Here is a 13,412-nt window from a genome sequence, read left to right as displayed (position 1 = left end):
ATCCTTAAAGCAGCAAGAGACAAGAAATCCCTGACTTTTATGGGGAGGAGTATTAGGGTAACAGCAGACCTCTCCACAGAGACCTGGCAGGCCAGAAAGGGCTGGCAGGATATATTCAGGGTCCTAAATGAGAAGAACATGCAACCAAGAATACTTTATCCAGCAAGGCTCTCATTCAAAATGGAAGGAGAGATAAAGAGCTTCCAAGACAGGCAGCAACTAAAAGAATATGTGACCTCTAAACCAGCTCTGCAAGAAATTTTAAGGGGGACTCTTAAAATTCCCCTTTAAGAAGTAGTTCAGTGGAACATTCCACAAAAACAAGGACTGAATAGTTATCATGATGACACTAAATTCGTATCTCTCAATAGTAACTCTGAATGTGAACGGGCTTAATGACCCCATCAAAAGGCGCAGGGTTTCAGACTGGATAAAAAAGCAGGACCCATCTATTTGCTGTCTACAAGAGACTCATTTTAGACAGAAGGACACCTACAGCCTGAAAATAAAAGGTTGGAGAACCATTTACCATTCGAATGGTCCTCAAAAGAAAGCAGGAGTAGCCATCCTTATATCAGATAAACTAAAATTTACCCCAAAGACTGTAGTGAGAGATGAAGAGGAACACTATATCATACTTAAAGGATCTATTCAACAAGAGGACTTAACAATCCTCAATATATATGCCCCGAATGTGGGAGCTGCCAAATATATCAATCAATTATTAACCAAAGTGAAGAAATACTTAGATAATAACACACTTATACTTGGTGACTTCAATCTAGCTCTTTCTATACTCGATAGGTCTTCTAAGCACAACATCTCCAAAGAAACGAGAGCTTTAAATGATACACTGGACCAGATGGATTTCACAGATATCTACAGAACTTTACATCCAAACTCAACTGAATACACATTCTTCTCAAGTGCACATGGAACTTTCTCCAGAACAGACCACATATTGGGTCACAAATCGGGTCTGAACCGATACCAAAAGATTGGGATCATCCCCTGCATATTCTCAGACCATAATGCCTTGAAATTAGAACTAAATCACAACAAGAAGTTTGGAAGGACCTCAAACACGTGGAGGTTAAGGACCATCCTGCTAAAAGATGAAAGGGTCAACCAGGAAATTAAGGAAGAATTAAAAACATTCATGGAAACTAATGAGAATGAAAATACAACCATCCAAAATCTTTGGGATGCAGCAAAAGCAGTCCTAAGGGGGAAATACATCGCAATACAAGCATCCATTCAAAAACTGGAAAGAACTCAAATACAAAAGCTAACCTTACACATAAAGGAGCTAGAGAAAAAACAGCAAATAGATCCTACACCCAAGAGAAGAAGGGAGTTAATAAAGATTCGAGCAGAACTCAACGAAATCGAGACCAGAAGAACTGTGGAACAGATCAACAGAACCAGGAGTTGGTTCTTTGAAAGAATTAATAAGATAGATAAACCATTAGCCAGCCTTATTAAAAAGAGAGAAAAGACTCAAATTAATAAAATCATGAATGAGAAAGGAGAGATCACTACCAACACCAAAAAATACAAACGATTTTAAAAACATATTATGAACAGCTATACGCCAATAAATTAGGCAATCTAGAAGAAATGGATGCATTCCTGGAAAGCCACAAACTACCAAAACTGGAACAGGAAGAAATAGAAAACCTTAACAGGCCAATAACCAGGGAGGAAATTGAAGCAGTCATCAAAAACCTCCCAAGACACAAGAGTCCAGGGCCAGATGGCTTCCCTGGGGAATTTTATCAAACGTTTAAAGAAGAAACCATACCTATTCTCCTAAAGCTGTTTGGAAAGATAGAGATGGAGTACTTCCAAATTCGTTCTATGAGGCCAGCATCACCTTAATTCCAAAACCAGACAAAGACCCCACCAAAAAGGAGAATTACAGACCAATATCCCTGATGAACATGGATGCAAAAATTCTCAACAAGATACTGGCCAATAGGATCCAACAGTACATTAAGAAAATTATTCACCACGACCAAGTAGGATTTATCCCTGGGACACAAGGCTGGTTCAACACCCGTAAAACAATCAATGTGATTCATCATATCAGCAGGAGAAAAACCAAGAACCATATGATCCTCTCATTAGATGCAGAGAAAGCATTTGACAAAATACAGCATCCATTCCTGATCAAAACTCTTCAGAGTGTAGGGATAGAGGGAACATTCCTCGACATCTTAAAAGCCATCTATGAAAAGCCCACAGCAAATATCATTCTCCATGGGGAAGCAGTGGGAGCCTTTCCCCTAAGATCAGGAACAACACAGGGATGTCCACTCTCACCACTGCTGTTCAACATAGTACTGGAAGTCCTAGCCTCAGCAATCAGACAACAAAAAGACATTAAAGGCATTCAAATTGGCAAAGAAGAAGTCAAACTCTCCCTCTTCGCCGATGACATGATACTCTACATAGAAAACCCAAAAGTCTCCACCCCAAGATTGCTAGAACTCATACAGCAATTCGGTAGCGTGGCAGGATACAAAATCAACGTCCAGAAATCAATGGCATTTCTATACACTAACAATGAGACTGAAGAAAGAGAAATTAAGGAGTCAATCCCATTTACAATTGCACCCAAAAGCATAAGATACCTAGGAATAAACCTAACCAAAGATGTAAAGGATCTATACCCTCAAAACTATAGAACACTTCTGAAAGAAATTGAGGAAGACACAAAGAGATGGAAAAATATTCCATGCTCATGGATTGGCAGAATTAATATTGTGAAAATGTCAATGTTACCCAGGGCAATATACACGTTTAATGCAATCCCTATCAAAATACCATGGACTTTCTTCAGAGAGTTAGAACAAATTATTTTAAGATTTGTGTGGAATCAGCAAAGACCCCGAATAGCCAGGGGAATTTTGAAAAAGAAAACCATATCTGGGGGCATCACAATGCCAGATTTCAGGTTGTACTACAAAGCTGTGGTCATCAAGACAGTGTGGTACTGGCACAAAAACAGACGCATAGATCAGTGGAACAGAATAGAGAATCCAGAAGTGGACCCTGAACTTTATGGTCAACTAATATTCGATAAAGGAGGGAAGACTATCAATTGGAAGAAAGACAGTCTCTTCAATAAATGGTGCTGGGAAAATTGGACATCCACATGCAGAAGAATGAAACTAGACCACTCTCTTTCACCATACACAAAGATAAACTCAAAATGGATGAAAGATCTAAATGTGAGACAAGATTCCATCAAAATCCTAGAGAAGAACACAGGCAACACCCTTTTTGAACTCGGCCATAGTAACTTCTTGCAAGATACATCCACGAAGACAAAAGAAACAAAAGCAAAAATGAACTATTGGGACTTCATCAAGATAAGAAGCTTTTGCACAGCAAAGGATACAGTGAACAAAACTCAAAGACAACCTACAGAATGGGAGAAGATATTTGCAAATGACATATCAGATAAAGGGCTAGTTTCCAAGATCTATAAAGAACTTATTAAACTCAACACCAAAGAAACAAACAATCCAATCATGAAATGGGCAAAAGACATGAAAAGAAATCTCACAGAGGAAGACATAGACATGGCCAACATGCATATGAGAAAATGCTCTGCATCACTTGCCATCAGGGAAATACAAATCAAAACCACAATGAGATACCACCTCACACCAGTGAGAATGGGGAAAATTAACAAGGCAGGAAACCACAAATGTTGGAGAGGATGCGGAGAAAAGGGAACCCTCTTGCACTGTTGGTGGGAATGTGAACTGGTGCAGCCACTCTGGAAACTGTGTGGAGGTTCCTCAAAGAGTTAAAAATAGACCTGCCCTACGACCCAGCAATTGCACTGCTGGGGATTTACCCCAAAGATACAGATGCAGTGAAACGCCGGGACACCTGCACCCCGATGTTTATAGCAGCAATGGCCACGATAGCCAAACTGTGGAAGGAGCCTCGGTGTCCAACGAAAGATGAATGGATAAAGAAGATGTGGTTTATGTATACAATGGAATATTACTCAGCTATTAGAAATGACAAATACCCACCATTTGCTTCAACGTGGATGGAACTGGAGGGTATTATGCTGAGTGAAGTAAGTCAGTCGGTGAAGGACAAACATTATATGTTCTCATTCATTTGGGGAATATAAATAATAGTGAAAGGGAATATAAGGGAAGGGAGAAGAAATGTGTGGGAAATATCAGAAAGGGAGACAGAACGTAAAGACTGCTAACTCTGGGAAATGAACTAGGGGTGGTGGAAGGGGAGAAGGGCGGGGGGTGGGAGTGAATGGGTGACGGGCACTGGGGGTTATTCTGTATGTTAGTAAATTGAACACCAATAAAAAATAAACTAAAAAAAAAATAAAGAGGCTAGAGGACTTGGCCCAAATAATCACCAAACAATACCCACCATTTGTTCTTTTTATACTGGGATTAAGACAGTGCACTTATGTAGCGGCCTTCCTGCTCCAAGATGTCTAATTCTAAACAACTTAAACTTTTTAGCTATTATCAAAGTACTGTCAGATTCTGTTATAAAACTAAAGAGGTGGGACACTTTCAGACTTGAAGGAAAATATTTTTTAAATGAAAACAATGAAAATATTAACATCTGTCAAACCTGAACACTTCGAAGAAGGTCTGTAATAATTTCTGCAGCATGTTGACATCGGTCTGGAGGTCCTGTTATTTGTGCTATTCTATCAGGTGTTGTTCCATCATCTTCAAAACAAACAAATTGAAATTAGCACCAAATATGTCAAAAAAATAATTCCTACCAACACATAATTAAATATGTATGTACTCACCTGGCTTAAACTGAATTCGAACACCAGCATCATTTTGTATTTTTTTAATCATTTCTCCATTTCTTCCTATTACAATGCCAACAGCAAATCTTGGAATAGGGACCTTACACAAAGAAGACTAAGTATTAAACCATTTCCTGAAAGTTAATCTATCTCAAGTCACAGAAGTTTATACAGCACTGTGCTTTCATCAAATAGGGTACAAGATATATATTTTGTACTCTAAGGCGTAAGTTGTGGGGGTGTTCTGAGGGACAGGGAATACAATGTTAGAAAAGGCTATGTAACACAGAACAATAAAAACACATATATTTATGAATCAGTATACAACCATTTCTGAACGGGTATTTTTACTTACATCTATCCCTTCATTTCCTCCTATTCTTGACCCATACTCATTTCGAACTTCTCGGAAGCCACCTTGATCACGAATTAACTCTAACACCATTTCCTTGGCTTGCTGAAGTACAAACAAAAAAAAAACACAAACCTTCCAATTTAGAAAGCATGTCTCAAAACATGTGCATGTTTTGCCCATTCTGCCCCCAAATCCTTCTATGTAAAATATAAACTTAAGTCTACCTGAACTTTGTATGGGTCTCCTGTAATCCTAAGAGGTTTGTCAGCACCAGTGTTCTGAGGCCCATCTTGAATCATAACCATTTTAACTCCAGCCCGCTCCTATTAATCACAAAAATCAAATTTATTAACTGAAAGGGAGTGGAAGGAAACTGGCTTCAAAACAGGTGAAAAGACAAAGCAATACCTGAAGTTGTTTAATAGTTTCTCCTCCCTTTCCAATAACTAATCCTGCCTTGCTAGCTGGAATCATGATTTCTTGAACTGCATTTCCCGGTCCATCACCATGGTGAAAGCCTGGAGCTGGTCTTCCTTTTTCAACAATCTGGTCCAGTAACCGTTTTGCTGATCTGTCAACACATTAGGAGTCAAACAGTAAGTTACAGCATATCCAAATAGAGAATACAAAACAATAAAATCAGGTACTTCTCCCATCCCAATTCAGGTTTAGGGGGAATAAAACTAATTTAACAATTTTAATTAAGAGAAAATGCCATCAGACAGAAAGAATGAAACTATGCAATAAATTTTCTAGATAAAATTTTCAGTATTTTTGAGAATAGCCCTAAATTTCCATGTAGCACTTTTTTCTTAAAAAAAAAAGGATTTATTAGAGTGGTGTGTGTGTGCATGTGTATATGAGGGGGGGGAAGGCAGAGGAAGAAGGAGTCTTTTATTAAGATTTTATTTATTTGAAAAAGAGTGAGAGTGAAAGCATGAGTGGAGTGAGGGGTAGATAGAGCAGCAGACTACCCAAGAGCTGGGAGCCTAACGTGAGACTCGACCCCCAGACTTCAGGATTATAACTTGAGCTGCAGGTTGATGCTTAACCGACTGAGCCATCAAGCGCCACCCCTCCTTTTCAAGAGTTACATATTTTAGAGAGAGAACGTGCAAGAGGGTGGGCCAGTGGGAGGAAGAATCCTGAACCAGACTCCCTGCTAAGCGTGGAGCCTAATGCAAGGGCTCAATCTTACCATTCCAGTGATCACGACCTGAGCTGAAATCAAGAGTTGTATGCGAGTTGTATGCTCAATTGACTGTGCTACCTGGGTGACCCAAGTAGCACTCTACTTCTAAAGTTACTTCAGAATTAAGCTATTTTGCCAATAATTGATGAATTCCCAATTTTAAAACATCACTTCAGTCACTTGCACATTAAAATTAATTAATTCAAAAATACTTATGACATGTCAACCACATACCAAGTACTTATTCTATATAATACACTAGTAACACTGAACAAAACAGACATGTTTCCTGCTGGTATAGCTTACTTTGATTAAATAACTAAAAACAGCATATTTGGTTAATTGCTATATACAAAATCAAAAGTATAAAGGGGATAGAATGTGTGTGAATAAAGGTATGCTACTTTATGCAAAGCACACATACGAGACCACTTACCGTTAAGGAGACCACATTCGAACTAAGATGTAACGGAAGAGGGGGAGTAACTATGAAAATATGAGTGAAAGTATCACAGAAAATGTTCCAGAGAAGAAAAAGACATTGCAAAGGACTCAAGTGAGAAGTATACTTGGTGTGCTGAAAGAACAAAAACTAAATGGGGCTTAAACAGTGTGTTCAGAGGAGTGGTTTAAAAAAAAAAAAAAAAAAAAAACAAGTGAGAAAGGTGGCAGGTGAGTTAGGCCTTTTACTCTAAGTGGTGAGGCATTAGAAGATGTGAGCAAATTAATAATATGAAATGATTCACAATTTAAAAAGATCACCATGGCTATAGTATTTTAACAATAGACTACCACTGACAAGACTAAAAAGAATGGAAACACGTTGAAATATAGACAAACTGTGTCACAGACAAGGTGGTAGTAGTATAGAAGGTAGCAGGAAGAGGCTGGATTCCAAATAAAGTATGAAGAAAAATGACCAAAGAGTTGCCTATGAATAAACGAGGAATAAAAAAATAAAAGTATTTCTAAAAAAGTTTTATTTCAGAGAGAAGAGAGCACCCATGCACAGGGGTGGGGGGAATGGCAGAAGGAGGGATAGTCTCAAGCTGACTCTGCTCTGAGTACGGAGCCCTATCTCATGACCCTGAGCCAAGAGTTGAATGCTTAACCGATTGCACCATCCAGGTGCCCCAAGAAAAAGAAGAGTTGCCATACACTAAGATGAGTAAAAGACAAAGCAGGCTGAGAATGGGGTGGAAAACAATTATTGACAATCTAAAGTTTGAGATGTCTAGTAGACATTCAAGTGGAGACACTAAGTGAGCAGCTTGATAGGAATCTAGAATTTAGAAAAAGGAGGAAGATAAAATTTAGGACTATATAAAACTTACAATATATAAAACTATATACTAAATAAAGTTTAATATAGTAAATGAAGTCATCTAAGGAGTACACGGAGACAATACTGTAAAAGGATTGAATTTCATAGCACTTTCATTCTGAAAGGTCAGGAAGATAAAGCAGGACACCAAGACTGACCGAGAAAGAGCAGCCAGGGAGGTGGGTATCTCTAGGAAAGCCATTCACACTGTGTCAAACAATGCTGATGAGTGGAATAAAGCAAAGGCCATTGTGAACTTGGAAAGAGCGATTTCAGTGGAATGATGGGAATAAAAGTCAGATTCATATAAATTCAAGACAAAATGAAAACAGGCAAATGATATTACAAACGGTCACCTCTTTTAAGGAGTTTTCTTATGTAAGGAGGCAAAGAAAAAGAAATGTGAGGTTCAAGGACAGTTTTTGTCAAGATGGAAGGATTTTCAAACATATTTATATGTTGTTAGAAATGATCTAGAAAAATGGGAAAATTAATAGTGCAGGAGAAAATCAGTTCAACTGTAAGGGTAATGTCCTTCAACAGGAAAGAGGGGCTGGCTTCAGGCATAGGATTTCATACTTACTGGACAGATTCAGGTGTTCCAGTTAACATACAAGACCTTTCTGGAAGGCCACCACTATCTGCAATTAAAAACACACACACAAAAAAAAAACCAAACAAAAAAAAAAATCTTAGGTCAAGAGAAGACTGACAACATTATTTTCACTAGTGACTTAAAAAATTATACTAGTTTTCTAGTCACTTTGAAAACAGCAAGAGAATAACATTACCAGGAGCTATCTGTATTTTGCATCCAGATTCCTGTTGTATGCGTGAGATCTGTTCACCACCTCTGCCAATTACTAGTTAAAAAAAAAGAAAGAAAAGAAAAAAATTATTTGCTAAAAGACTATAAAGTATGTTTTGATTGTTTTCAAAAACTTTAGAAAGTAGGTGACTTACTAAATCCAACCATTCCATCTGGAACTTTGTATTCTTCTGTCATTACAGACCTGCTAACAAATAACAAAAACTAACATTTTCCTTCAAATACAGAGAATTTGTTTACATATAACAGGTAATCTGATAGATATTGAAGTCTAATGGCTTAAACCAGATTTTCAGGCACATATTCGTAGTCAAAATATACCTTGAGAAGTTCATGTCAAAATCTGAATTAAGGGGACACATATCAAATGAGGAGGGTATGGTAGATGAACAATCTGAAGAAATGAGCTACAGAGGGTTTGGGGTGGAGTTAAGGAACTGTTTTCTTAATCATTTTCATTCACTTTAATTCTTCTAATATGTAGCTAATTCTACTCATCCTTCCAAATTACAAATGTATCTCCAAAGGAAGTGGAGGGAAATAAATACACCGGAAAAAAACAAACAAAAAACTGAAGATACATATTCACTATACACCAACTTGGTTGTATTTTTAGGGACAGTTCAACTAAAACTTGCAAATACTCTTTAAAAAGCATTTCACTATACCTTTGTTGCTGGTGCATCGGTGGTAACTGTGTTCCAAAAGCTACCAAAAAATCAAAAATAAAAATTAAAATTTAAGTTCACACATATTTAACAATCAATCATATCAAGCAATACTAAAATTTTTCCTGAACACACAGACACCACCTTTGAGAGTAAAATTTTATGCAGAATACTTAAATCAACATTGACAGTGGGCAAGAAAGTCAGTGAAATGGCAGGTATCATTAGCAATGAAACAAAGAAATTGTGCTTTCTTTGCAAGCTTAGGTTAAAATTTGGAATTATAAAATAAATTGGATATAAAAATAATTTAGTAAACAAACCTTATTAATATATACCTGGCCATAAATGAAGTGGGAGATTATGAAGACATTCTAAAATACTCATGGCTTTCAAATAACTCCAAAGACACCCAACAAAAACCAGGAACAAAACTCTGATACTAAAATTCAGTTACTTTAGCTTTTAACTCATTTAAAATACTTACAGTCATTCTGAGGAGCAACTTTCTTAGCATCTGGTTGATCTGCAAAATTAAGAGCCTTTTAACTTTTTGCCAATAAGTACAAATAAAAGACTTAGCTAACCCGTGCCCAAGCAAGAATAAATATCAATGTAAACACTTAATCAAAATAGCTGAGGATAACTTTATTATTTGAACCAAAAGTGCCAAAACTTATCCCAAACTCTTAGTAATCAATAGAAACATTACATTTCTTTCATTCTTTTCATGTTTAAAAGATGCACAGACATTTTTAAAAATTATTTTTCACTGTATCAAATCACTGACCTTTAAGTATGTTAAGCACTTTAGAATGATACAAGACAAAGTATTTAGGTCCATTACTAGCAAAATATCACATGCTAAAGGCTAATGATGCTTCCCACTGTAGAAACTGAAGACTGGAAGAAAAACAGAACCTATCAAAATGTGAAAATTTGACATATCAAAAGTTGAGTGTATCTGACAGTGACCACAAGGCTATGCAAAATAAATAAATAAAAAAATCACATTACAAGGCAATCTCAATCTAAACTATTCTATTGTTCCTAACCAAGCATTTCACAGCATACACTTCAGCAGAAAAACTCAAAGCAACTACATGACTACCTTCATCTACATCCTTTACACAGATGAATACAATGCATACCTTAGAATAGACAACCTACATCTGAAAGTACTACATTTTCCTCCCCCCTTCAAACTTAAATGATTAAACATCAGAATGTTGTGCAGCAAAAATTCAGACACATAATCCAAGAAATATTTGTGTCCATTTAAGAATCCACTGGTTTATTTCACGTTTACATACTAAACACAGGTAATAAATAAAAATTCCTGCCTTTAAAAGGAGAGGGCATTCCCTCCCAGTGTGTTGTACTGCTCGGACTTGTCCAAGAGCCATCTACACATAAAATAAAAAGAATACATTACATACAACATCTGAAGCATCATTAGCTCATTTTTTTGTATATTAAAACCTCACTATTAATGTGAAAGACACTTAAATAAAAGGAAACCAAGTACACCTGGTCAAAAGCTACAAATACATTCTATAGGCTCATTCAGAATCCTCCTTAAAAAAATATTAAATAAATAATAGGTCAAAAAAAAGTATCAAAGTTCATACATCAAATCTAAAACAAAAAAATACTTGCAGACTTCTAAGTTCAGAAGCTTCAACAATTACGGTTTTTTTTTTAAATACAAAGCACTGTAAATCTGTTTTAAGCCACATTTTGAGTTAAACCTGAAACACAAAACAAGGTACTAAAACAAAAAAAGTAACATAAAAAAGGTATAACCTACAACACACTAGAGTAGCAAACTATAGCAACATCAACCTTTAAAGTGAAATCTGAAAATAGCAAAACAATGAAAACATAGTATATAAAGATTAATTCATGTATGATGAGAAAAACCAGTGAAATGTCTTCTAAACATTTTATAATTTTGTTCTTTTCAGTATATTAACAAGATGTCTGTGCAAACTGTCAATCTGGCACAATCCTAAAAGAGACAAAATGTTGTCTAAGGCAAAACTGGCTGATTGACTCAAAATTTTACCTACCTTGTCTAAGGTATTTTTTTCCCCCCTTTCCTTCTGAGGCCAATATAAACCTTACAATTTTAGAAACCTTATTATAAAAGTAATGAATGCTTCAATAAAAGAACATTTGAAAAATACTGAAAAATCACCTTCACCTAAACCTGTGTATAAAACAATTAAAATACTTATGACTATAACTTACCTCCGTCTTCCAAAGGTCTTTTTTGTCCCCCATAACCATAGTCATTTGAATTCAGTGATGTACCAGCATCACCTCCAATTTTTGCTGCAATCTTAAAAAACAAAGGGACACCATCATTAACGATAAAATCATAACTGCTATACACTATTCAGTGTTAAATTTCCTCATACATATATATATTAAACATACGTATACTATAAATAGAATTTGAAAGAAAAACAAAAATTGCAGATCAATGTTATTACTACCATGAATACCATTAATAACTTCAAAGAGTTAAAATAATCATTTGGAATTAAGCTTCTGATTTCTAAGAACAAATAAAGTAGTCAATCAGGAATCTTCAGAATCAACTGACCAAATAAATAGCTTTGAGGAAAATCTGGGTCCTAATTCTATCTTTTCCATGGCTCTCTCCCATCACTCTTCAAAAAACTGTGTGGTAGGTTTTGATTGCAAGAGAATGCAAACACCCTATGAGATTCTAAGGCTGTGTTTTCTAATAAGGTGGATGCTAGCCACACATGGTTACGGAGTACTTAAAAACTGGCCAGTCCGAATCGAAATGTATGTATTAGGATACTGAAAACTTGAATCAAACATAATGAATGGAAAGCATCTCAGTTTTTTTCACATTGCACACAAGTCAAAATGGTAATATTTTGGGTATGTTGCATTAAATAAGATATGGGACTTGCATTATATTTCTATCAGACAATCCTGTGCTATGGAAACATGGGAGGGTGGTGGGGGAAAAGCCTGGGAAGCTATATCTCTAAGAAAAGTCTCAGCTACAAAACCATAAATCATATATCATGGTTAAAGACTTTTTAGAGTAGGGCAAATAATCACTTGCGCTTAACTATAAACAACATTACGTAAAAAATTGTAGCCTCAAGTCACAAGGTAGGACACAACCAGTGGATGTTTTCTCCATTTTTCTATGAAAGGAGAAATGAACTAATGTTGCTGAGTGCCAGCAATAGACTAAACTTCATACTATATATTTTACACTCATTTTGTCACTGAATCATCACAACAATCCTAGTAAGACAGAGATCCATTTTACAATAGAAAAAAATCTCAAGAGGTAACTTAACATGGGTTACATAGTAAGTCAGTGATGATGTCCCAATTTCTACATAGCTCAATGCTAATTACTACAAGGGAGTAGTCACCGAAGGTGAGTGATAGGTTCATTAGTGTTCATTATTCTGTTAATTTTATATCTGAAATTTTCCATGGTAAAAAATTACACAGAAAAATCAAACTTCTGGTGCCTAGAATTCCCCTAAAGGGATCCTGATATGGAACTAAACCAACTGTTCCATGCTTCATTATAATTACAAAACTGGAGAGGATAAGTATATTCAACAACTCGAGTCTTAAAAACCACTTACGAATCTATCACTTAAAATTGAATATATATACATATATATATATGTATATATATCAGTTCCCATATGCCAACTGTACTTCTTATGGTTTCTAGATTTCTCTCTTTCTTACAAAGCATATCAGGAGTAAATATTAAGATGCTTGACTTAAAAAAGGCTTTGGGAGTGGCACCTGATTGTCTCAGAAGAGCATGCAACTTTTGACCTCAGGGTCATGAGTTCGAGCCCCAAGTTGGGTGTAGAGATTACTTAAAAAAAGAAAAAAACTTAAAAAAGCTTTGGTCAATCTAACCTCCCGTAATCATCCTTTCACTTTCTCAAAAGCCTGTTTTGTGTCTGAGTATCTAACTAAAATCTTATTTTCTGAAAGGTTTCTTCATCACAGCTGAAAACAACTGCTTTTCCATCCTTAAGTTTTAAAAGGCCTAACATTTGGATTGTTCCTTAGAACTTAAATACACTGCCTGGCGTTGACTTTAGAAAGAATTTTAGGCCAGAGAAGATAGTAACTACTGATGATCGGAAAATGGTTTAAGCTGTGAATACCTTCTGCAGTTGGCTTTTACAAATGC

At 36.1% G+C, this 13,412-nt stretch overlaps 1 protein-coding gene across 21 annotated transcripts in view; it reads right to left on the bottom strand.

The window, feature by feature from the left end:
- Positions 1 to 13,412, bottom strand: part of FUBP1 (far upstream element binding protein 1) — a 40,328-nt gene that overhangs the window by 23,046 nt on the left and 3,870 nt on the right. For 12 of the 21 annotated variants that reach the window (XR_005361377.1, XR_005361379.1, XR_005361378.1 and 9 more), the window contains exons 2-13: positions 11,444 to 11,534; positions 10,534 to 10,596; positions 9,678 to 9,716; positions 9,191 to 9,230; positions 8,657 to 8,709; positions 8,485 to 8,556; positions 8,277 to 8,334; positions 5,586 to 5,748; positions 5,402 to 5,500; positions 5,178 to 5,279; positions 4,820 to 4,922; positions 4,633 to 4,733 (exon numbers count right to left, since the gene is read on the bottom strand). Coding sequence is in view for 17 of the 21 variants with exons in the window: in XM_038541586.1 (XP_038397514.1) it covers positions 4,633 to 4,733; positions 4,820 to 4,922; positions 5,178 to 5,279; positions 5,402 to 5,500; positions 5,586 to 5,748; positions 8,277 to 8,334; positions 8,485 to 8,556; positions 8,657 to 8,709; positions 9,191 to 9,230; positions 9,678 to 9,716; positions 10,534 to 10,596; positions 11,444 to 11,534 (984 nt within the window). In the remaining 4 variants the exon portion in view is untranslated. The remainder of the gene's footprint in view (positions 1 to 4,632; positions 4,734 to 4,819; positions 4,923 to 5,177; positions 5,280 to 5,401; positions 5,501 to 5,585; positions 5,749 to 8,276; positions 8,335 to 8,484; positions 8,557 to 8,656; positions 8,710 to 9,190; positions 9,231 to 9,677; positions 9,717 to 10,533; positions 10,597 to 11,443; positions 11,535 to 13,412) is intronic. The other 9 variants (XM_038541600.1, XM_038541592.1, XM_038541597.1 and 6 more) reach the window with 3 other exon arrangements.

This window comes from Canis lupus, chromosome 6 (assembly GCF_011100685.1).
Source record: "Canis lupus familiaris isolate Mischka breed German Shepherd chromosome 6, alternate assembly UU_Cfam_GSD_1.0, whole genome shotgun sequence".
NCBI lineage: Eukaryota > Metazoa > Chordata > Mammalia > Carnivora > Canidae > Canis > Canis lupus.
The sequence above is the reverse complement of the archived record's forward strand: the minus strand, read 5'-3'. Positions and strand labels throughout refer to the sequence as shown.